The 24,465-nt window shown below is 45.1% G+C and overlaps 2 protein-coding genes across 2 annotated transcripts in view; both read left to right on the forward strand.

The window, feature by feature from the left end:
• The first annotated feature begins 374 nt into the window (after positions 1 to 374).
• Positions 375 to 9,572, forward strand: rpia (ribose 5-phosphate isomerase A (ribose 5-phosphate epimerase)). Its single transcript, XM_063184072.1, has 9 exons — positions 375 to 636; positions 1,703 to 1,763; positions 1,893 to 1,948; positions 2,479 to 2,538; positions 2,921 to 2,985; positions 3,127 to 3,195; positions 3,645 to 3,786; positions 5,752 to 5,851; positions 6,847 to 9,572. The coding sequence occupies exons 1-9, from the start codon at positions 418 to 420 to the stop codon at positions 6,942 to 6,944; spliced, it is 870 nt and encodes a 289-aa protein (XP_063040142.1). The 5' UTR covers positions 375 to 417; the 3' UTR covers positions 6,945 to 9,572.
• Positions 9,573 to 10,655: 1,083 nt separating this feature from the next.
• Positions 10,656 to 24,465, forward strand: part of eif2ak3 (eukaryotic translation initiation factor 2-alpha kinase 3) — a 65,342-nt gene continuing 51,532 nt past the window's right edge. Inside the window, exon 1 of the mRNA XM_063184073.1 lies at positions 10,656 to 11,203. Coding sequence (XP_063040143.1) covers positions 10,929 to 11,203 — 275 coding nt within the window. The 5' untranslated portion in view covers positions 10,656 to 10,928. The remainder of the gene's footprint in view (positions 11,204 to 24,465) is intronic.

Genomic DNA, 24,465 nt, shown 5'->3' on the forward strand with positions numbered 1-24,465 from the left:
TTTACACACTTTCAAAGTGTCGACGACAGCCTCTTGCTGAATTCAAGTAGTAATCCACATAATGATGTCAGCTGTTTGTTAACTCAAAACACGTTTTATTATGAGAGTGTATGGAGGCCCTGTGCAAAAAAAAGTCCATTGAACATTGAACTTGAAAAAGTGGCGCAGCAGCCATCCAAGATGGTGGTACCTCGTCTGTCAGAGTTACTTCACTGATGCTCATGTCACATGCACCACATCCAGTGAGCGCTCAAGGAAATCACCATACTTTTTCTATCTGTCACAAACAAGCATCGCGATATTACCCGTAGCCTAGAATAAACAAACACGCCTCTGCAAGCGTTTCGCTTCAACTGACTTGACGCATCGCACCGGCAAAAGGACCATAATTTCTGGCATGCGAGGGTGGTCAGGGTGATGCTGTTCCAGAGGTGGGTCGGGCTTACATTTAGGGTTGGATCTTTCTGTTTGCTGCCTCGGGGAAGCGCAGGGCCGCCCCTCTTTGAAATCGAGAAGGCGACACACGTGTGTTTCTGCGGGAGTCGCTCTCGCAACAGCAGCAGCTACGGAACAGCAGTCATGGCAGAGGAAGCAAAGAAGCTCGCAGCGTATGCTGCCGTGGACAACCACATACAGGTACCGCTAATGTTCATATCTGTAAACTGGTTTATTGATGTTACAAGGCAGATCCATATTGAGACCTTTCCCTCTTTCGTGACCTTTGACTTAATTAGCTGATCAGGAGTCATGTGCTGTCGTGCTAGCTTGCTAAGCGATGGCCCAAATGTAGGCTTCTATTGATGAGGGCACGTGCAGTCCAAATTGGAATCAAATGGCAGCTCGCACACCAAAAGTTATATTTTAAAGCACGGGCAAGGTATTTTTTAAAGCTATGTTTACGCTTTTGGCGACTTTGCGCAGCTAGCCTGCTAACGTGACGAAATTATTGAGCAAAGTACCATAACATTCCTAAACAAAATGAATGAACGAATGGGTGAGTGGGTAACTGGACTAGTGTAGCTGTTATTGCCAGTCAGCTTTCACTGTCATGTCCGTAAGAATACATACCGGTAGTCTACTAGAGTAGAACTAGAGCTACAAAGTAGCCCTTTACTACGCTGGGGGAACTTGGTTGAACTTCTCACAAGCATGTATTATCTAAAGGTGTTATCTTCTTACCTAAGACGATGAACCAGGTAGCCCCTTCTAAAAGCAGTAGCAGCTACACTAGAGTAAGTCCTGTGACCAGGTTATTTGTGGGAAGTTGGTCACTGGAACTGTATTTAAGCGCGCTCGAATAAAGTGGATTATTTTGATCTGTCTCAACATAGCTGAGTTAGTCTGTGTTGGAAGTATGTGAGTTCAGTCGGATGCTAAAAATCCTGTATTGCATTATAAAACTGCTTTATTACAGTGTAGTGACTAGGCCCTACATTGTTTTAAACATGAAAATGGCATATTGCAAAAATATCAAACTTGAAGGCTGTATGCAATGTTTTGGACATATAAACACTACAATGCAGCAAGAAAAGCATGTGATGTTTTCTCCACACAAAGACAATGAGACAACAATGCTTACTGATAACGGCTTAGTGTTTGCGAAAGGAGGCCCAGACATTCCCTGACCTTGTGCAGCCTGTAAGTTTGTAGCACTAAAATGTGGGGATGGTGGCATGTAATTGTTTTCTTTTGTTATCTACAGAACAACCAGGTCGTTGGGATTGGTAGTGGCTCCACAATTGTCTATGCTGTTGACAGGCTGGGTGAGTTCAGTTTTCCTATATAGTACATTTGTGTGATGTATCTGTGGTTAAACATGCAGGCATTTAATTTGAATGCTTGAGTCCTGCTCATTCATATCGTGGTTAACTAAATTCTGTCCCTTTCATCAGCTGAGCGAGTGCGGCAGGAAAAGCTGAACATCGTGTGTGTTCCTACGTCCTTCCAGGTGAGTGTGTGTGTGTGTGTAATATTGCACTGTCATCATGGCCACAGGTGGCACGTACGTTTGTGGAAACATGATGCCTCTCTGTTGCTTCCATTCACACTCCATTGTCTTTTTTTCCTCATTCTTCTCTGTGTGTATTTTTGTGACTACTACCCACGTAATGTTCGGCCATGTGTGTGAAAATATTGTCCCTCCTCCTTACTATGGGTGCATTCCAATATTCCGACTTACGTCCTGCCTTGCACACTTGCCTGCTTGTGACCTCATGATGTCATTACCATGGACAGACAATTCATTACTGCAAAAGCACAATTCTAATGTCATGTTCTCATTTGCAATCGGGATAGTGAATGAAAAGTAGTCCCCCAAAAATTGTTGTGGCTTGGCAGACAGCGGGGAAACTTTATTGTTTTCTCCATGGAGGCGGAGAGAGGCCACAAGCACAAGTAGAGGACGGGAGTCCGCATATTGGAATGAACCCTATTAGTTCCACCACACATCCTCATGTGGTGTTTCCTTGTTGTCTCCAGGCTCGTCAGTTGATTCTGAAACACAGCTTAACGCTCTCAGATCTGGACAGGCATCCAGAGGTGAGTTCACATATGCACGTCGCATTCTTGTTATTCAGGAACAACTGTGTTTGGCACATTCTCAGGTGTGTGTGTGTTAGGCCATGTCATGACAACCGTAAATCGGCCAAATGCTGGTAAAACCTGGCTGAGGCTAGTAACAATTTCAGTCTCACTAGCCACGTTGATGGGTACCTTATTCTTTGGTGTGACACAGTACATGGTTGCATTGCATCAATTGTTTGTATTTAAAAGCAAGAATATTCTAAAGAAAAATCAACAACAACACTCTGGCTTGCAGAAAGGCTAAATGGCTAGTAACTCGAGAAAATCACTTGCCGGTGAGCAAAAAAGTTAACGTTGTGTATGTGTGTGTGTGTGTGTGTGTGTGCGCGCGCGTCAGCTTGATGTGGCCATTGACGGTGCTGATGAGGTGGATGCAGCGCTCACACTCATAAAGGGAGGAGGGTAAGAAGAGACACTCACTTCATTCAGTAATGACACAAGTGTGGAAGAATAATTGCTGTACATTATTATAGATTGCGGTGCGGTGTAACACCCACCAATGTAATAACTGGTGACGTTTGTGTTGCTGCTTTTCCCCAACAGAGGTTGCCTGACACAGGAGAAGATAGTGGCCGGATGTGCTAAACACTTCATTGTCATCGCTGACTTCAGGTGGGGTGGTTAAATTATCTCCATGCATTTGACATAAATATAATTCCTGTAGCCTTGTTCATTATCAGTCAAAGTTGGAATGCAGCTGCACAATTCAGTGAGCTATTTCTCATCAATATTCTGAAAAAAGGGGTCTACCAGTTTTCACCGTCAAGTGTATGGGTTAATCTTATCTTCAGTTACTAAGCGCAACTAAGGCCCACCCGTGGCTCTAACGGCTGGGCACTGGATTGCTATGTGGGCGACCTGGGTTCGATTCCTGGCCTGGGTCATTTCCCGATCCTTCTCCGTTTCTCTCTCCCTCTCCTCTATCTCGTTTCTTGTCATCTCCCACTTTCCTGTATGAAAAATAATAAAATATTTCTTATCTTCAGTCACTAAGCTCAACTGATTTTTCTTCCCCACAATTAAATTTCATACTTTTTTTATCATATCTTGTGTGTGTGCAGGAAGGACTCCAAGTTGTTGGGTCAGCAGTGGAAGAAGGGGGTTCCCATCGAGGTCATTCCCATGGCATACATTCCCATCTCCAGAACCATCGCCAAGAGGTTTGGAGGAGAGGCCGTCCTGAGGATGGCAGTCAGTAAAGCGGTAAGGCACATTCGCACTCAGATATACCGTACTTGGTACACAGCCTCCAAAATACTTCATTAGTGACACTCTAATTGACTTGGTCAATTGTGAATCTGTATCCCACCAGTACCTGGTTGTGCTATAACATTCTGCTTTTGAAGTTTTATACCTGGTACAGTAGTGGTGATGCTCAGCCATTGTATGAACACTGGTTCTCTGGTCAAGTGTTCAAGTGTAATTCATGTGTATTTAAAGCAAAACAAAGTAGATTCCATGAGGTATAAACATACCAAGGCGGGGGGGGGGGGGGTAATATTATTTTTTTATTACATTTTTTTAAAATGATCATATGTTTCTTTTTTTTTACTTTCGTTAAGCTATTATTTTAATATATTTGCTTTAAGAGTAGGCCTAAGTCAAATATATTAACAGTTTTTTAAATTATTACCAAAAAAAAACTCCTCCAGCTGCGCTACTGTCTGCAACAGAGATGGACGCTCCTCTGCTGTCTGTGAGAGCGACTCTCCACGACCGACCCCTCCCCATCGACCTTCTTGTCTCTCGTGTCACCATCAGCTGCTTCAAGCCCGCTCTTCCAAACTCCACCGCGTGGAAACTTATTTTCAGTAAATTTCGCGATGCAGCCTACTGCAGGCTACTACTAGAGTGTGTTATTTAACGGCGTAGTTCTATTTCAAGACCAGCTGTGTCACGGCGTTTTTTGCATAGGCCTACCGGCACATAACTTTAGCCATGCAGGGAAGCCCAGAACGTTTGTCAAATGGAAGAGATGAGAACCCACGCGTGCCTCCTCGAGGTTTTGCAATGGATTTTAGCCCGAGTTAGCAAATTACCCGACGCAAATGTTTCTTAAGCACACGGCGAGACTTTTTAATTCATCAATGGAAACAATTGCGGTGAAGCCACAAAGACGCGGGCAGACATGGAATCGCTTGCGCTCCCTCTTGGCAGTGGGCTAATCAGAAGTGTAGCCTACAATCTTGTGTGGCTACTTCACAAGACATCTCCATCGCGGAGAGATTAAACATTTTGAGTCGAATTTCCGTTAAACATGAAATGGTAAACTGTCGATTGTTGCTTTCACTTTAGGCTACTCCAGAGGGAGAACCAATGCCTCATGACTCTCCGTTGTAGAAACTTGGGTCACATAAATAAATGTAGGCAATCAGACACTTACTTGAACTCATATGCAGCAAACAATAGTAGGGCTTAGTTTTTTTTTAAAATTCCATTGCGGTTTTTTTTCGTAGCTATAAAATTCACTCTGCTTGAGGAATTGTGTTGACAACCTCGGTCCGTTCAGTCCTGCTACCTGCGCAGTCCACTGCTACTAAGGATTTTACGGTAATGTTTCAGTTTATTGCAATGCCAAGCACCGTAATGATGGCAATAGCAGCGGCCTCAAAAATACAAATTCCTTGGCATCACGATGTTGGCTGTCCATCGTGATGCCAGCTGTCCATCGCCGATGGACGATGACATCGTCTATCGGCACAACCCTAGTTCACACACGTCGCTGCTAGTTACTGGCTTCTTTCTCGCTCGCCTACACGCCACTCTCTCATGGAACGTTTGCTAAACGTTCCTGCGGCTTTAACTGCCAATACACAGGCGAGAAGTACAGAACTCTGCATTCCAATTGGTTACTCGCATACTCGCCTCTCTCGAAGTTAAAATATTTTCAACTCTGGATCCGCCCACATTGCATCTCTTGTAGCCTACTCGCCTCCTTGCCTCCTCGTCTTGCTGGAACACATAAACATTCTATTGACTTCATTTGCTGAGCGAGTAATTAGCAGCAACGTGTGTGAACAAGGCTTTAGGAGGAACTGGTTGTCTTGCTCTACGACGAGAACAATTGGAGACAATTGTGCTTCCTCTCTGTCTGATGACAGAAGACCGAAGCACTTGGTGGTGCTGTAACTGAATTGTTGTCTTTGTATGTATGTGTTCCGTTCACAGGGTCCTGTAGTGACTGACAACAGTAACTTCATCCTGGATTGGAAGTTTGAGCATAGCCAGAATTGGAAGGAAGTCAACACGGCCATCAAAATGATCCCAGGTCTGTAGCCTTGATGAAGTATACGCCACATCACTATGATGATGATTTCTGTTGGCCTTCATGCAGCAATTTTGAGGACTCATGAATGGAAAATTGTTCAAATTATATTTTATGTGTTTGTTTTCAATTGACTTCTCTCTGAATATTTGTTGACAAAAGTGGATAACTACTTCTCTGTCTGGAGCACTGCTGCTTATCTTTGGTTGGTCTATAACCTCCTCTTGTGCGCTGGTTAATAATTCTCTCTGGACTGAAAACCTAAAATCAATACGACACAATTATAGATCACGAGAACTGTAGTCCTCAGTTTCTGCAATATAAATCTCTCTCTCTCTCTCTCTCACTATGCTATGGCCACAGAGGTTTCATGTGAACTTTTCTCAGTGTGATGTTGAGGGTCTCTCACATGCATGCTGCCTTTCACAGTGGCCTCCCCAATGTCTAACTTGTGATATGCTTCTCTGTTAAGTCCTGAACAAGAAGTGGAAAGAGAAAATACCACAATATTTTGTATGGTTTTTGTCCTCTATTTAAATTTGATTGAAATATTACATTGTAAAATGCCTTGCTATTCGCTTCTCTAATTTTCAATTTTGCCACTGGGTGCGATCAGCAGCTAAAATTAAAAGAAATCTAGAACACTGTGTATAGAATCTCTGGGTAGAACTGTAACAACGACTTCTTCTGCAGTTTGTGTTGTGATGAAAGAGAAGAATGAGCTGTTTCTTCATAGGTCTTGTCTGGAGAAATGGTGTGGTCACAACACAGTTAAGAACAATAACCTTAAAATCTTAGGTAACAAATGTTGCTATATGCATGGCCAAAAGAATTTAGAAAATGGAACTGCTCAACTGTATTGTTTTTTTTTTTTCTCTCTCCAGTCTCGTCACCAGATTACACCATAGGTCTCTTCTCTTTTCTTCCTGAAATGGTATTTTCTGACCTGTCTCTCTCTGTCTCTCTCTCTCTCTTCCCTTTCTTCCTGTTTGCTGTAGGTGTGGTAGAGACCGGGCTGTTTGTGGGCATGGCAGAGAAGGCTTACTTTGGCATGGAGGACGGCAGTGTCAAGGTCCGAGACCCGCCAATCATCTAAGACCCAACGCCACTTACCTACAGTACCTATCTACCCAGCACTTAAACTCAGAGATCTACAGCCTGCCACCTCAAGTGCCCATGAAGAAGATATGACACACACACACACACACACACACACCAAGCAGCAGTCACATCAAGCCATACCTCTTGAATTGACCTTTGACCTTCTCCGTAAGCTACAACAAATAATTTTTCTACTCATGTAGTCAGGAAGGTTTACACGCCTCCTCTGGTGAAGTCCGGGTGTAACACCTCAGATGGAACGTGACCGTGAGGGTTTGGGCAGAGGAAATGTATTCTACAAAGCAAGAGGTGCTAAATTATTTAGTAAACTACAACCCTAGCGAGTAGCGACACCTTTTACCCAGCTCTGTGTGTGGTGTTCTTGGGTGTTGTTGAAGGATGACTTGCCAAAAGCTACCTGGCAAACAAGCTATGTTGAATACTACACTGCCCATGCCTGCCACTGGTGTCACTAAACTGCCTAGTAGGGCTGCACGATATCAGAAAAAAAATTTGATACTCAATAACAGCATGCAATACCTCCATAGCGATATTTAGAAATGTAGCCGTATGTTTTTCTTGACACCAGTTTTTCGGTCTGTGTGGAGGGTGCGGCTTTGGTTGTGGCGGCCTTCTTGTGTATTTGTTGACATTCAGCTAGTGATTGGACAGCACAGAATTTTTTAAAATTGTTAACGATAAGTCATTTTTGCGATACAAATATCGCCATTCTTGATATTGCGATATCTATACATTTTTGATATATTGTGCAGCCCTACTGCCTAGGTATAGCTAAACTGCAGTTTATACCTCTGCTTGTACCTCCTAACAGACAGGTGCTAAATTGTGGGAGAGAGGGAGTGAGGTGCTCTGTGTCTTCTGTCTCTCTTCAATTTCTAGTTCTCTCGGTTTGATTGAGGGCAAGATCATTTCGTTTGGTTTGGTTGGGGTGGGTAAATGAACAATCTTTCTCCTCTCACTGATTGAGAGGTGTATTACTATCAGGCTTAATGTGTTGGATCATGGGGCGTCCTGTCAGAACTGATTTGACCGTTGACCCGTACCTGCATGATTTATGTGCCCCCCCACTCTCTCTCCAAATCACGCACACGTATAAGTCATAAATATGTCACCCACCTGTATCAATAATGGATGAAAATGTCACTTCATTCGTTTCCACTGTGCCTTGTGTTTTTTTGTTTCCATGACTGTAATCTGCATGGACCCTACTTAGTAATAATGTGGTTATCCAAGGCCTATGTTGTGCCTCTCTCATCTGTACTGTGTATATAGTACTTTTTACTCACTAGATGATTAAAATGATGTTCTTCAGTTCAGATGATCAAGGACTTGTGAGCACAGGAGGTTGCATTTGCCCATTGATTGGATAGATTGCATATGGGATCAGCCAATCACATGGTGTTGCAATCGCCTGATAAGATCACAATGTTTGAGGCGGGAGAGCATTAGATAAAACCTGAAGTGCCAAAGTGGGGCTTCCTGAAAACACTGCTGGACAAATAGGACTGAATAGGCAAAGGTCTTGAGGCACTCGGCATCACTCATGAGCTTATTGGATACTAACAGTTAACATTTGTACCTTGTCTGTAATGGTCAAAATTTAGACTCAATAATCCTAATATCCGCAACCTTCTCTTCCATGTCGGAATATATTAAAATGTTCAAATGTAAATTAAGATTAGGGTTGGGATTATTTTTTGGGTTGCGGTAAGTGACTTAAATAACATCAGCCATCACAAAGACCTTAGATCCTGAAGTGACTTCTCTCTGGGAGAAAAGCTGTGTTTTCAGGGAGCCTGTGACGAGACGACCGGTCTTGCATGATCAGTGGTGGATGGCCTGAGCCGGTCTGCTTCAGTGACTTTGGCCTTTTCCCACTAAATGCACCTGCTTTTTTTTGTGAGTTTGTCATTTCAACAAACCAAAGGTCAGTGCATGCCGTTGCAGTCTATGGAGGGAGTGGAGAATTGTGGTCCTCTGATCGCTTTAAAATGATTTTTTCAAATGTTTCTATCCTTCAGATGACTTGTTGACTTAAAAAAAACAAACACTCACAGCTTCATTCAGTTAAGTTGTGTCATCTTCATTACAGTTGATACTATTTTTTTTAATTATTGTATCTAGATGGGGGGGGGGGTGTTAGAATGTTTTCCTACTGATTTACAAATGTTTTTGTTTAGTTTGATTTAAATAATTGCATTGTTGTTGTTTTTTTTTGTTCCATTTATTTTGTGTACAATGACAATGTGCCTGGTGCCAATGGCCAACATGGCCTGAAGTAGACTCAAATGACTCAAACTGGCCTTATTTCATGTCTGTCTTTTGTTTTCTCCTCTGCAGTTGGTCCGTAGAGACATTTCAATCTGCTCAATATTGTCATACATTCTGGTGTTTTTGTTGTTGTCATTGTAGAAAGTGAGACTGAGCACCTCTGTAAATGAACATCTGTATAGAGTGTACCCATGTTCCCCAGTGTCTCTGTTGTGGATATTGGGAAATGTTGCCTGTACCAGCACTACTGTGAAATGTGGAAGCAGGGAAACGGGTGATTTGTATTATTATATTGAGTTGCAATCTTAAACAGGACCAATCAAAAACGGAATATGGTGGTGTGTCATTTTTTTAATGCATGTTTGTAGAAACATTAATGTGAAATTGTCTACACTTAAACAATGCTGCATGTTTGTTTTTTGTATTCTGAACACAATACATGCAATTAAGCTGGTTAAGTTATCCTGAAAACATACAGCACAAGGAAGACTAGATATTGGAATTAGCATCCTTTGCCCAAAAGTCTATAATTCAAAATATTTCCAAGAGTGATAATTGCTGTTTTTTTTTTTAAATGACTAATTTGCTGATCTGCATAACAATACGTTTGAGTGTCGAAGTAAGGGGCACTACCGTACATTTACCACAGGGGGGCGCAATGATGCCAAAGAATACAGAGCCGAATCACTTCCCCAGTTCAAAACTTACCGACTCAACTTGTTTACACTGGGACAACAGATTTCAAACTGACGCATATAATCACGTCATAACATTTTGTAATAGTGGTGCATAAAATTCCGGTGATGTTTTTGGACATGTCAAGGCTCTATTCGTATCAAATGGTGCGTTTTAAAGCGGAAACTGTTAGTACTACGCAATTATTACGACATTTGCATGGGCAACATGCATATGACCGGAAGAAAAACTCCGCTGTTTGTCCACTGATCTGCCCTCATGCAAACGGCCACGTCGATGTTTCCATCTCGAGGTTAGTGGATCCAATCAAATGATGTGAAAGTTAGCAGCCCGCCTCTGTTGAACTTGTCGTGGCAACGACAGAAATAGACATTTGCGAACAGCGAATTGCAAACTTGCCACTGTTTCGCGGGCTGAGTAAAACGGCCAATTGTTTGAATGTGGGGCTCACTTGCCTTGAACCATTGGCTGCGTCTCCGCCAAGCTCACGCCAGTGCACACAGTCATGTCCAGACACGCCACTTTTCTTTTTGTCTGACCCCGCCCACGCGGTCCGATTGACAGACTGTTCTCCAGTAATATTTGCTGTTTGATGGGCGTTTCACATCTGCACGCACAGTCGTGATTGACAACTGAACTAGGCAATCGACTTCTGCTGAGTAGACGAGCTGTTGTGATTGACTCGATAAAGCAACAATCATCTTGCAGTGCAGGGAAGTTTACACGCTGGGCGATTTATTCAGCCAATACGTGTTTGGAAACGGGGCGGGATCAGCGTTACCAAGGCTTGTTCGACGTCAAGTATAAAGGGAATATCATGGTGCCCAAGTGGCCACGAATGTTTACGTTAAGAAAAGACAACGAAAAGACGAGGCTCGGTGACGAACAAAGCTCAAGAAACGACCTTATGAGCGCCGAGCACCCCTACAACAAGAATTCACTTTAGGCCTTGTAATGTGAATGCCTCTCCACTAATGAGACACTTTTACCAATGGAAAGGGGGTTTCAGTTAGGAAACGTGGGCATTTCTCTGGTGCTCCTGCTGTTGCTTCGAGCTCTGACTGGGACTTTTGCGAGTCAAATACCCATCGAGAAAGACCCCGACACGACCCCAGACCGGACGGACGATGGACTTATGGAGCAGCGGGCCCTGGAAAGTGTCACCGCTTCGGGTTATGGAGACGTGACTATCGAAGATGACGAGAATGGGGCGAATGGGGAGAACGACGAGGTACCTGGGGACAACGATGGAAACAGCCACCAAAGGTTTGCAGCGTTCTTTTCGAAAACAATGTTTTTACTCTTCGAAAGAAGTTTGCTTATGCAGTCTGCGGCAGTAAACTGTCTTTATTGCACGATAATGCAGTTGTCAAACAGCGCACTGATTAGCTTGCAAACTTCGTGCCTAGCTCCCGCGCTAGCGTTAGCTAACAGCTTGTTCAGTGCTGGCGTGGTGTTCTGACATGTCTCCTGTCAACAGTGGTGGCTGCTATTCATTGAATGGAGTCAGTTCTATGTGTCTTGTATTCGGCATACACTTTATTAATTAACACTGAACGCAGTATAATGGAAAAGGCAATTTATATGTAACATGCAACTTTGCATGGTAAAGAAATTGAAATTAAAATGAAAGCTCAGCGAATCATGAGTGCATACAAGCATAACAACACTAATGGATATCTAGTTGTTGTCAGTGTATGTTTTGTGAGCAGCATGAAGACAACAAGGCAAAAGTTAAATCATAGCCGAAGTTAGGACTGCAGGAGTTGCAGTGTTAATGAAGGCGAACTTCCACACTATCAGTTCACTCGCTGCTGATAAAATGTTCCTTGAAAAGAATAGGCTGTTTAGTCCAACAAGCAGTGCTGTGGTAGAACCACTTTTTTCTTGGAGTGATTGCGCAATGCAAAGTTGCTTAGTTCAAATAGATCGAATACCTGCTAGTGTTTTGCTTTCAAAGAACGGTTTTGCCCTGTGACATGTACATGATTGAGAAGATGATGACATTCCCAGCGGAAGTTAGCAGCTCTGTCAAAGTTGCAGTTGCCGCAGTGGAAAGCTGGAAGCTACAGTTGTAAACACTGTTTTTTTTTCATGTGAACTCAGACGCCAACTCCCCGTGACGTCTTTGCAGACAGTCATGTAACCGTTATGGAAATGATGATGGCGTTAAGCTCTCCTTCGAATTTTGTTGTGTTGTTGACACTTTTCGTGTGCTTATTGCTACAAAGTTATGACAAGTAGCACGCTGCCAAACTGCGAAAACATCTGGTTCGTTCGTGAGGCGACAAGGTCAGAAGACTTGGGGGATGGGGAATGGGATAAGTTACTGTACCGGCTAAAATATAGCCCGTGTGCGTGTGTAGAAGTTGACTGAAATAAACAGCAAACGAGCCGCATGCTGTGCGCGCACAAGGGGATTTGCTGGTGGAAGGTGGGCGCACGCTACACCGAGGGACTTCTGCAGCGCACGCGGCTCCCATGGCTTGGCTGCGCAACAGGAGACGGGCGCTGTCTACTGCACACAGGCTGGGGAAAAAACATTGTTGGCAAAATAAGTTGCCATATATTTTTAGAAGAAATAGACCAGATCATAGTAAAAATGACGTGCCCTTTATCTAAATGACAATCTAGATACCTGTGTAGATGTCAGATGTAAAGTTTGGGTATCAGACAGAAAGCGGAACAGCTGTGTCTGGGGAGACCGAGCGGAACCTTCATCCTTAGTTTAGAAAAATACATCTGGTGCGGGTGCTACTGGTGTTGTTGGTGGTGTAGTTGGTTTCCACAGCCGAGCAGTGCCTGGAGCTCCTGGATGGGTAGGGCTGGGCTGCAGTGGACAGCTGGCAGCCCCACCCTGGCACGCATGAATGTGGGCAACGCGACAGCCCTCCAGCCGTGCCCACGCGGTGCGCCTCTCTTTGCGCGGCTCAGACCGTGTCCGTATTATTGCGTTGGGTCGATTGAATTAAGTTGAGGGGATAGATAGGTAGACAGACAGATATTTGTCAGCTGCTGTCTGTAGGTGTACATGGTATGACTGTCCGTTTTTGTTTTGTGATGCTGAAAGTTTGGGAACAGACTCACAACAGTTAATAAAATCTGTTTATTGTATTGGATCCAATGAATTAATTGAAGAAATGGGGAAACATACTTGAACTTCAAGTTGATGTTGATGTTTGTGATGGTAAAAGTTCTGCCATCAGTCACACAGGAGATGTAGGACTCAACTCCACAGTGGTGGTAATGTTACTCTGATTGTACTGAATGTATGAGAAGGTATTTGTGTTGGATTTAAAGGTATACATTTTTATGGTTACCAACATGCCTTTTGATTTAGTAGAGTAACTTTATTGATCCCGGGGGGTGAAGCCAGGGCTGTAGTCAAGTCCACCTTTGTAGAGTCCGAGACAAGTCCAAGACCAAAATAGTCAAGTCCGAGACAAGTCCGAGTCCAAAGAGGTTTGAGTCCGAGACAAGACCGAGTCCAAAAAGACTCGAGTCCAAGTCAAGTCCGAGTCACATGTCGGTCAGTGTTAAACAATGAAAAGGATGAATATCAATTCAGTGGATGTTTGAAGGTAACCCATATGCCATGGATGTTAAGACAAACTTGTATGTTGTTGGATTTTAAGCTTCACTCTATTTTGTTTAGAACATTGGTTACCATAAATTCTAAAGACAGATTCGGTCGAGTCCAAAAGCTTAATTTGGCAAGACCAATGTCCGAGTCCAAGACAAGTCCGAGTCCAATAGATAGCGAGACCAAGACAAGTCCAAGTCCATAAAAAAACGGACTTGAGTCCGGACTCGGACCTCGGGGATTAAGGTGTGAAGTATCTTAAATAAATACACATAATGCCCTCATGGACGTTTCAAGACACATGTAATACAGGTAATAGTTTATGGAGGGAGAAAATAAATACTACAGAAAAAATAAAGTAAATAACTTTTTGAGAATGGAACACACCGCTGTCCTTACCTAAGCCTAATCCCCAACCTCCCGCTGTCATTGTGAGTCACAGTAGCGCACGTGTTGTTTTTCTGTTTGTCTCTTTTTTTCCTCCGCTGCAGTTGTTCTTGGTAATGTTGGCCAGAGACAAGGGGAGGATTGGCAGGATTATTCTCTTCAGTCAACCTCCCTTTTATTCACTCGCTCTATCTGTCATGAACACATACACACACACACACACACACACACTTCTCTCTCTCTCTCTCTCTCTCTCTCTCTCTCTCTCTCTCTCTCTCTCTCTCTCTCTCTCTCTCTCTCTCTCTCTCTCTCTCTCTCTCTCTCTCTCTCTGTGCTGTGCACCCAAAATGACACACAATCACCCACCCCACCCCAACTTGTGAACACACACACACATACACACACACACAGTACACACAGAGCCCCATTGTAGCACCCACCGAATAACCTAGTTTGAAGGTGATGTCAGCACACCTATAGTGAAATGAGGCTAGTGCTTCCCCGAGCGCCCGGGATGCCAGGATGACCGATTGCAGGTGTCAAAGCTGAGCACCAGCCACCTTAATGGGCTGCCCCCCTCCCTCTGCCGCCCCGCCGCCGCTGCTGCTGTGGAGAGAGAGAGAGAGAGAGAGAGAGAGAGAGAGAGAGAGAGAGAGAGAGAGAGAGAGAGAGAGAGAGAGAGAGAGAGAGAGAGAGAGAGAGAGAGAGAGAGAGAGAGAGAGAGAGAGAGAGAGAGAGAGAGAGAGAGAGAGAGAGGCTGTCTGAGGGGGTGTACGTCTCTCTCTCTCTCTCTCTCTCTCTCTCTCTCTCTCTCTCTCTCTCTCTGTCTCTGTCTCTCTGTGTGCTTCTGGGCGTAGAGGTGTGTGTTTCAGGGAGAGGAACAGAGGGAAAAGAAAGAAAGAGAGAGAGAGAGAGAGGGAACAGGAGAGGAAATGGTAGAGCTTTTGTGTTTTAATGAGACCAAAAAAACATGTCTACTGTTGTCGTTTTATTATTTTATTTCTCTTAGGTGTGTGTGTGTGTGTGTGTGTGTGTGTGTGTGTGTAAAAGGCTGGCTATATGTCTGCTGCTCAGCCTAATGTGTCTGTACAGTTTGCTGAGCATGGCGCCTCTACATGTGTTTGGCTCTCCCTCTCCCCAGAGCCTGTCACACCTCACCTCGCCTTTCATACCCCCACTCACTGCCACCTCTCTCTCTCTCTTTCAGCTCTCTCTCTCACTCTCTCTCTATGTCTTTCTTTCTTTCTTTCTTTCTTTTTTGCTCTCATTCTCTGTCTCTCTGTCTCTCATTCTCTCTCGCTCTCTCTCGCTCTCTCTCGCTCTCTCATTTTCTCTCTCTCTCTCTCTCTCTCTCTCTCTCTCTCTCTCTCTCTCTCTCTCTCTCTCTCTCTCAACCAGTCAAGGGGTGGCATACATTTCTATCTGCCTGATAACACGTCTGACACATCTAATATAGACATGCTCATGCTCATTCATGCTACATACAGTACGCACACACACACACACACACACACACACACATACACACACACGCTTGCAGACACTCACTGTATGCCCTGTGCACATCTGTATCCTCACCATGCTCCACAGCTTTAGGCACTTGTTTAATTCATAATATTTTGATCGCTTGCTAGCTACACTTTTCTTTTTTTTCTCTCTTTCTTTCTATTACGCTCTCATCTTCTCCTTCTCTTTTGTCTCTCTTGCTCTCTCTCCCTCTCTTTCCTGGTCTTGCTCTTTTTTTTTCTTGGCGGCTGAGCGCCCTCTCTCTTGTATGTTTACGTTCCCCTGCCGTGCCCTGAAGTGGCAGCCTCTTGAATACTGTATGACAAGAGAGAAGATCCCCCCTCGCCAGTTTACCCCCACAGACCCCACAGCCCCCTGCTCCCACTACAACCTCCCCACCACCCCCACCACCCCCAATATATCTCCCTCTTCTCTCCTTTCCTCTCCTCTCCTCTCATATTCCCTCTGTTGTTCCTCCTTTCCACTCTTCTCCTGTCTCCTCTATTCTCCTCCTCTCCCCTCCTCTCCTCTCCTCTCCCCTACCATTCTCCTCTCCTCTCCACTCTTCTCCTTTCCCCTCTGCTCTACTCTACTCTCCTCTCCTCTCCTCTCCTCTCCTCTGAAGTTGGCTTCATCCAACATTCTCCAGGTCTAGGGCTCCATAACAACATGAAAGCCCAACCCCTGCAGACCTCCTCCCAACACTGATTCCCCACCACATCCCACAACCCACCCCTCACCCCTCACCCCTCACCAAGCTCCACCAGACAAGGGAAAAGTCCTACTATCGCCCATTAGGCTACTCCTGGTGTTTGCCCGTAGCAAAAGGGCACCGTCTAACTGCTCCCAATCAGCCTGCCCAGCACCACAACTCCCAGCAGACACGTTTTAACCCATTACACACCACCCTTCATCCTCTCCTACCACAAGCTGGGAGGCCTGAGAATTGGAATAAGATAAATTACAATGTGTGAATTACATTATGGTGGATTCAGGTGAATTGGGCCACTTTTTTTGCATAAGCGAATGACCCAAAGGGGCTCAATTTAGCTGTATTCACCATATATTGTATTATATTATATATTGTATTATATTATATCATATTATATTATATTAACTTATATAGCACCTTTATTTAATATTGTATTTTATGACATCACATTGTATGCTAACATTAACACTATAATCTTAGTTGATGTTATTTGAGCCCTGCCATTTATTTACGCAGGCAAGGTTATCTTCTTTTACAGTCCGAGAGGTTAGCTTGAGAAACCATCATGGCATGGCCAACATTGTCTCCATTGCCCCCTCTTTCTTGTTTTCCTGTTTGAACTCTGTTGTGATGGTCTATACATGTCATATTGTGTTGTGGAATCCAGCAGCATTCTTGATTCTATCCGTGTAAATTATTATAAAGCTATAACACGGTAACAAATGAACAAACATCGCAGCTCTCAGCACAGTAGGCACAGCATGCCAGATCTCTCGCCCCCCTAAAAATAATGCTTCACTCACTCCATTGTTTTGATTTTCGTTCTCCTCCTGTCTCTATTCCACGCACGTCAAGCCCCCCCCCCCCTCTCTCTCTCTCTTGCGCGCACGCTCTCTCTCTCTCTCTCTCTCTCTCTCTCTCTCTCTCTCTCTCTCTCTCTCTCTCTCTTGCGCTCTCTCTCTCTCTCTCTCTCTCTCCTATCACAGCATGCCTGTTAACACCTCCATTTCAGCTCTGACAGAGCGTTACCCTCCCGTGGCCCTTAGAGGGGCCAGCTATGCTTGTAAAGGAGGGGGGGTGTGTGTGGGGAGTAAAGATAGATGGAGAGAGAGAGAGAAAGGAAGAGAAAGGGGGCGTAGAGAGAGAAAGGGTAGGAGGTTGGATGCTGGGGCTGGATGTTGGATGCTGGATGCTGGATCTCCATGGTCTGCTCTACTCTGGGTCTGAGGCCCAGCAGGAGGGTGCGATAAGCTGCTGAGCGTAGGGGTGCATTAGGTGATTACCTCCTATTGGGCCTGTTAAGTTATACCTCCTGTAGGGAGCAGCTACTACTCCACAAAGCACAAAGCTGGGCAGCGGGGTTGGAGATCCCCTCTTCTCTTCTCCCTTCTGCTCTTCTCTTCTCCCCTCTGCTCCTCTCCTCTCTGCTCCTCTCCTCTCCTCTCCTCTCCTCTCCTCTCCTCTCCTCTCCTCTCCTCATCCCTTCTCTTCTCCTCCCCTCTTCTCTTTCCTCTCATCTCCAATCATCACCTCTCCCCTGCTCATCTGTTCTTTTCTCCCCCCCACTCCTCATTTAGTCTCTCCCTCTCTTCTTCTCCTCTCCTCATCTCTTCCTCTGATCTCCTCTCTTCTCCTCTCTTCTCTTCTCTTCTCTTCTCTTCTCTCTCTCTCTCCTCTCCTCTCCTCCTCCCTTCTTCTCTTCCTCTGATCTCCTCTCTTCTCCTCTCTTCTCTTCTCTTCTCTTCTCTTCTCTTCTCTTCTCTTCTCTTCTCTTCTCTTCTTCTTTTCTCTCTCCTCTTCTTTTCTCTCACCTCTGCATTTCTCCTCTCTCTTCTCTTCTCTTCTCTTCTCTTCTCTTCTCTTCTCTTCTCTTCTCTTCTCTTCTCTTCTCTTCCCTCTCCTCTCCTCATCCCATCTCACCTTTCCTTTCCTCTTCTTCTTCCTCATCCCATTCCTATTCCTATTCCTCCTCTCCTCTCCTCGTCCCTTCTCTTTCTCTCTCCTCCTCTCCTCATCCCTTCTCTTCTCTTCTCTCACCTCTGCATTCTTCCTCTCCTCTCCTCTGTCTGCTAGCCTGGAGGCTGGGTTAAGTTAGTCTAAGCTGGACTCCTCAGTCTGCCTGTGCTGTGCTGGGTTCACCAGGGAGCTGTTGATTGCAGATTAAATGGTGAGCTCTTAATGAGGGGGGCGTTTGATCAGCGCTGAAAGGGTCATCGCAGCAGACGTTTAGCTTAAGCCAGGTTTACAAACAAACCCCCACCCAGCACCCCCACCTCTGCCCTGATGCACGTATGCAGGATTAAGCTAAGCATGAGGCATGTTGGTCTCTAGAAACCATTCGATTTTGTTTTTTTTCCCCCAAAAGTGGTGGTAAGAAAGCTGGGGTTGTGTTCTTTGTTAGAAGAGGCAGACTTTTTGTTAAACTAGAGTTTTGATGCACTGTATGTGACTACGAAAACAAAAACAAAAAAGAATGGGCAGACTGATTTCACAAAACGGCAGGTTTTTTATATGCGCGTTAAGCGTTTTTTTTTTCCTGTGTCAAGCAGCAGTATAATAAGAATGAGGAACCTTGCACAGGCAAAACACTTTTTCCACGCGGCAGCCTACATAAAAAATACGTTGCTTAATTGTGCCAAGATCAAACCTACTCTTAGCCCTGGTGTGACATGGCACGCGATGTCGACAGCGGGAAAAAAATGTCGACATAACATGCCAAAACGGTTCAAAGTGGTGTGCTATTTATACGCAATGTCATGATGGCACGTTAGGAAGTGGTGATTGGTGCGCTGGGGGGGTTGGTGTGTGCAGAGACCAGACCTACATGTCATGACATTGTCTTAATTTTAATTAATTTGAGCTGTGTAACAGACTTTAAACACATGGAACATGCTTTGCAGCGTTTAATAGGCCAGAAAATGAACGATAATGAGGATGGTGCTATTTTGAAATAAATTGAGCGGTTAATGGTTTTATGACTAATATTAGACATGGCTCTCATTCTGTAGCAGTGCATAGCTGTGTTACAAGCCTCTGGAGTGTGTGCGTGTGTGTGTGCGTGTGTGCGTGTGTGTGTGTGTGTGTGTGTGTGTGTGTGTGTGTGTGTGTGTGTGTGTGTGTGTGTGTGTGTGTGTGTGTGTGTGTGTGTGTGTGTGTGTGTGTGTGTGTGTGGGTGTGTGTGCGTTCATAACACAACTTCAAATATGTGTCATAACATAAGTGTGTTCTACACACGTAAAGTTATCCTTCTAAGATAGATAGTTCTCATTGTAAACTTAAAAAAAGTCCAGACCAAACCCATACCTACCCCTTACCTGTCACATGTTGTTTAATAGAATGACACCCCAAAATGGCCAAATATACACAGAATACTGATGTCCTGTTCACGCATTCTTATGATGCCATGCTGATGTGTGTGTATGTGTATGGCTCTATGTGCGCACAGGTTGCTGAAGCTGGTGCTGTGACCTCCGCAGGTCAGGTGTGTGTGTGTGTGTGTCAGGGCTTGACATTAACTTTTTTACTTGCCTGCCACTGTGGCTAGTGGTTTTCCCGAGTCACTAGCCATCCAGCTATTATCTCTTTATCGTGACACTGTGCATCTAACCTCAGAAGATGAGGTGCTAAACAAGAAGATGAGTGCATAGCTTTCTACATGGAAATAAATCAAACAAATAGAAACTGAGTAACTGAACTTTTTCTTGAACTTAAATACACAATAACGATTGATACACCAGGGGCAAAGTGCAGAATATGGGCTTTTCTAATACAGTGTGTCATGCCACATAATAAGCTACCTGCCAAATTGGCTAGTGACACTGATATTGTTACCAGCCACAGCCAAGTTTTACCAGCATTTGGCCTGTTGGCAGGTGCCAGTGTCAAGCCCTGGTGTGTGTGTGTGTGTGTGTGTGTGTGTGTGTGTGTGCGCACGTGCGTGCGCGCTAAGCAAATGCATTGTGTGTTTGTTTGTGTGTGTTAAGAACAGCAGTGCTGGGCCTTAATGTCACCACAGGAGCGAAACCAGCAGCTGCCTTCACACCTGTACACACACACACACACACACACACACTTGGGCACCCACTGATCCCCGGCGATACACAAGTGCCCCAAGTGTTCTCTTTCCTGGACATGAGCATCATTAGTTTAGGAGTGTTAAACGGTTTAAAGCAGCAGCAGGGTTACAGGCTAGGGGGCCCTCCACTTAAAGTTGCTGTTAAATAAACTAGTTCACTCCTCCTCTAAGACACACACACACACACACACACACACACACACACACACACACACACACACACACACACACACACACACACACACACACACACACACGCACGCACGCACGCACGCACGCACGCACACACACACACTTTCTTTTAAGGTTTCTTTTAAGGTTTTTTTTCTAGTTCACACGCACATACACACACAAACAAAACAAACCATCAGTACAATCAAAGCTGTGAACTCCCCATGCCCCTCTTTCTCTCTCTTTCTCTCTCTGTCTCTCTCTTTCTTTCTTTCGTTCTCTCTCTCTCTCTCTCTCTCTCTCTCTCTCTCTCTCTCTCTCTCTCTCTCTCTCTCTCTCTCTCTCTCTCTCTCTCCCTCTCTCCCTCTCCCTCTCCCTCCCCCTGTGTGTAACAGTGTTCACCCCCCAGGCCCCTTGCTCATGACACGGAACAGACTTTCTGGGGGAAGTGCTTCCCATGGGGACTACTCTCTGTGATGCACACACGCACACACGCATAGACCAGGCAGGCAGTCAACCAATCAGACCAGGCTTGGGCAGCCCCTCAGAGACCCGTGCCGCAAACAATAGCAGCCGATATCATAGCAGGAAGTGACACTCATGTTTTGGTTTTGGTTTGGCGAAGGGAAGGATGATGGGGGTTGGTGGGTCACAAGGCTGGTCTTAGTCATTAAAACGACACTAACTGAACTGAAGTTCGCATCAGGGCATCATGGTGTCAAATCTGACCTAGGGACACGACACAAGTGCACACTAATAAACGAATGAAAGACTATATACACACACACACACGAATACAGAGAGCATGAATCCCATGCTAATAAATGAATGAAAAACGCACACATGTGCAGACACACACACAAACGAGAGCACGAATCCTATAGCACCAAAGAAAACGTAAACAAAGTACCATCCCCTCCCCCTTTCCTCCTTCCTTTCTCTCTCCCTCCCTCTCTCCACCCCTGAAGTCATGATGCGATGCTACTGTACTGTACGTACGGGTGGCAAAGGCAGAGCGTGCGGCGCGGCTCTCTCTAATTGGGAGCTGCTGGCGGCGTCTGTTGTTCGCCATTTTGATCAGCGCGTGACTTCAAGAGCTACAGCTAACCCACTGGAGACTGTGGGGCCCGGTGCATGGGCGCCCAACACAAACACAACAAGAGAGAAGGAGAGCGAGAGACAGAGAGCGAGAAAGACAGAGAGAGAGAAACACAAATGGAGTGGAGTGAAATGGAGAGATGAAGAGAGAGAGAGAGCAAGAAAATTAGACCGTGAAAGGCACATACCAAGAAGTTAAGTCAGAAGAAGAGTTTGCCAAGGAGTGCTTCGATATTGTGAATCCACTTGCCAACATCTTTGTCTGTTCTGCTTTGTTTCTTCTTTTACAGTGTTGAAATTAGATTTTGGAAGATGAGGGGAAACTTTTGATATGGAAAAGGATGGTTAGGTAGGATTTTGCGTACTTCACTGTACTAGAAAACAAAACTTGCCACAGCTTCTGAACATCTGTGTGTGTGTGTGTGTGTGTGTGTGTGTGTGTGTGTGCACGTGTGCGTGCGCGTGTGCGTGTGTGTGTGTATATGTGTTGCGTTTGTGCATGTGTGTTTGCACGCATGTGTGCGAGTGTGTAAATGACAGTGAGAGAGAGGTGTGTGTGTGTCCCTGTTGGTATTCAGTGCATGTGTTTGAGTTGCAGTGGCCCTGTCAGTGTAATTCCCTTTCTGAAGCATCGACTGACTGAAGCCTCTTCTCTCTGTTTACTTCCCCTCCCTCTTCACCTTCAGCCAGACTCTCCCTCCCCTCTACCTCAGACTCAAGGTGACATTGACCGAGTGAGAGATCAAGAAAGAAAGAGGGATAGTGTGAGAGAGGGAGGGGTGTTGGGAAAAGTGATGTGTGTGTGTGTGTGTGTGTGTGTGTGTGTGTGTGTGTGTGTGTGTGTGTGTGTGTGTGTGTGTGTGTGTGTGTGTGTGTGTGTGAAATATGTCTTTGCAAAACAAACACGTCCCCAAGGACTCAGAGCTGCTTGATAAGCAATGCTGACCTCCACACTACTCGAACACTACAGAACTCTACCCAACCTTCTGGAATGGTCTATCTCTACACTACAGAACTCTCCCCAACCTTCTGGAATGATCTATCTCTACACTGCAGAACTCTCCCCAACCTTCTGGAATGGTCTATCTCTACACTACAGAACTCTCCCCAACCTTCTGGAATGATCTATCTATACACTCTAAAACTCCCCCCAACCTTCTGGAATGTTCTATCGCAGTGATTCTCAAACTGTGGGCCCTGAAAGTATTCCAAGTGGGCCTTGAAATCATTTTCTAAAAATCAGAAAAATATTTGTGTGTGTGTGTTGCAGTTGACTATTTATTTGAGTTGTATTTTTTATTGGTCCCCAAACATTTGTGAAAATGTCAAGTGTGCACCAAGTTGGAAAAGATTGAGAACACCTGTTCTACTATCACTATCCTGTGCCTATAGTAAAACAGTACATGAGGGGAACGTTAGCAATTGGTTCTCTAAAGGTTAGGTTACTTAGAACCTCTGACGATGGCTGAAGCTGCAGCGGACATGGTGTAGTAAGCTTAATAAGCAGGCCTGATGGTATTCAGACTCAGTGCCTGATTTCAAGCTTGAGAGAGTTTGTTTGCAAGAGTAAAAGTCATTAAGCTTAGGTTTTTCTTATTTCAAAAATGGATACAGTTTCAGGCTCAAGAGTTTCTTCTACTATCAGACATGAATAAGTAATGAGAACTCACTTGTGAGTGTGGTTTGTTTTTGTTTTTATATGTTAGAACCATTGACGTGTATAGTATAATACAGTCTCTAGTTAGAACCAAACCAAGAGCTGACATTTACAGCAGTGGTTCCCAATCTTTTTCAGCGGGGACCCCCTTTTGGACTTAGGAATATTTTCCCTTTGGTCCGCAACCCCCCTTCAGTTCCTCTGCAACCTCCCTAGGGGTTCCGACCCCCAGTTTGGGAACCGCTGGTTTACAGAATGCCCCCTCTGGTGATGCAGGAAACCCATTCAAAGCCTAACATTCACCACCAGAAGTGTTGAGGGAACCAGCCAATTGCAGTGTTATTCTGAACCTGCACTGCACGTGTCCCTAAACACTCCAGCTTACCCCACTATGAAGCCGCTTCCTGAGGCAGCCAGAGCAAGGATTTTTTTTGTTAGTAGTGTTGGGAAAGTTAAGTGTTGGAATTGCAGTTTAGCCTTCCTGGAATCTCTCCGTAGACCTGCAATTTCTTCATTTTATTTATACTCTCTTTTTTTCTTTTTGCACTTCTCGCCGGGAATCTTCTTCACACGAGCACTGACACAGGGGTGTTTTGGAGCTGGCTTTATGTGTCTCGGTAACACAACACAAGTCAGCCATTTCCCCATAGTAAAGTCTTCACCCAGTCAGAGGGTGATGGCAAAACAACCGCAAGCTTCCAGCTTGAATGGGGGGTGCTCCAGTTGCTCCAGGCTGCTAAGGTACTGGTAGGCATAGGCTGACACACACACACACACACACACACACACACACACACACACACACACACACACACACACACACAGGTAGGCTGGTACACACACACACACACACACACACACACACACACACACACACACACACACAGGTAGGCTGGTACACACACACAGCACAGGCAGGCAGGTAGGCAGGCAGGCAGGTGTGCTGGCAGGCTTTTGGCAGCCAGTAGCAGGGAAAGGAAGATGTGCCTTGCAGCCCTTCGCTGTGCTGCTCTTCTCTTCTCTGCCCTCCTCTCCTCTCCTCCGTTCCTCTCCTCTCTTCTTCTCTTCTCCTCTCCTCCGCCAGACGGTGGGAACGCTGCTGACGGCTTCTGAAGTCGGCTCCACAGCCTGTCAGCTGTCAGAAATGGAGCCGCAGCCTGGAACACTCCGTTTTGCATAAGTGCGCCTTTGTGTTGTGTTGTCTTTTCTTTGTGTCTGTGTATTTGTGTGTTTTTAAGTGTGTGTGTGTGTGTGTGTGTGTGTGTGTGTGTGTGTGTGTGTGTGTGTGTGTGTGTGTGTGTGTATGTGTGTGTGTGTGTATAGAGAGTGAGATGAGGAG

This window comes from Engraulis encrasicolus, chromosome 19, assembly GCF_034702125.1.
Source record: "Engraulis encrasicolus isolate BLACKSEA-1 chromosome 19, IST_EnEncr_1.0, whole genome shotgun sequence".
Taxonomy (NCBI): domain Eukaryota; kingdom Metazoa; phylum Chordata; class Actinopteri; order Clupeiformes; family Engraulidae; genus Engraulis; species Engraulis encrasicolus.

What these genes read in the sequence shown, in the direction of transcription:
- rpia (XM_063184072.1), top strand. Translation starts at nt 418, where the DNA reads ATGCTGTTCCAGAGGTGGGTCGGGCTTACATTTAGGGTTGGATCTTTC. An exon ending in ACACTCATAAAGGGAGGAGG is followed by an intron (nt 2,986 to 3,126) that starts GTAAGAAGAGAC and finishes TTTCCCCAACAG; the next exon opens with AGGTTGCCTGACACAGGAGA. An exon ending in GGATGGCAGTCAGTAAAGCG is followed by an intron (nt 3,787 to 5,751) that starts GTAAGGCACATT and finishes TTCCGTTCACAG; the next exon opens with GGTCCTGTAGTGACTGACAA.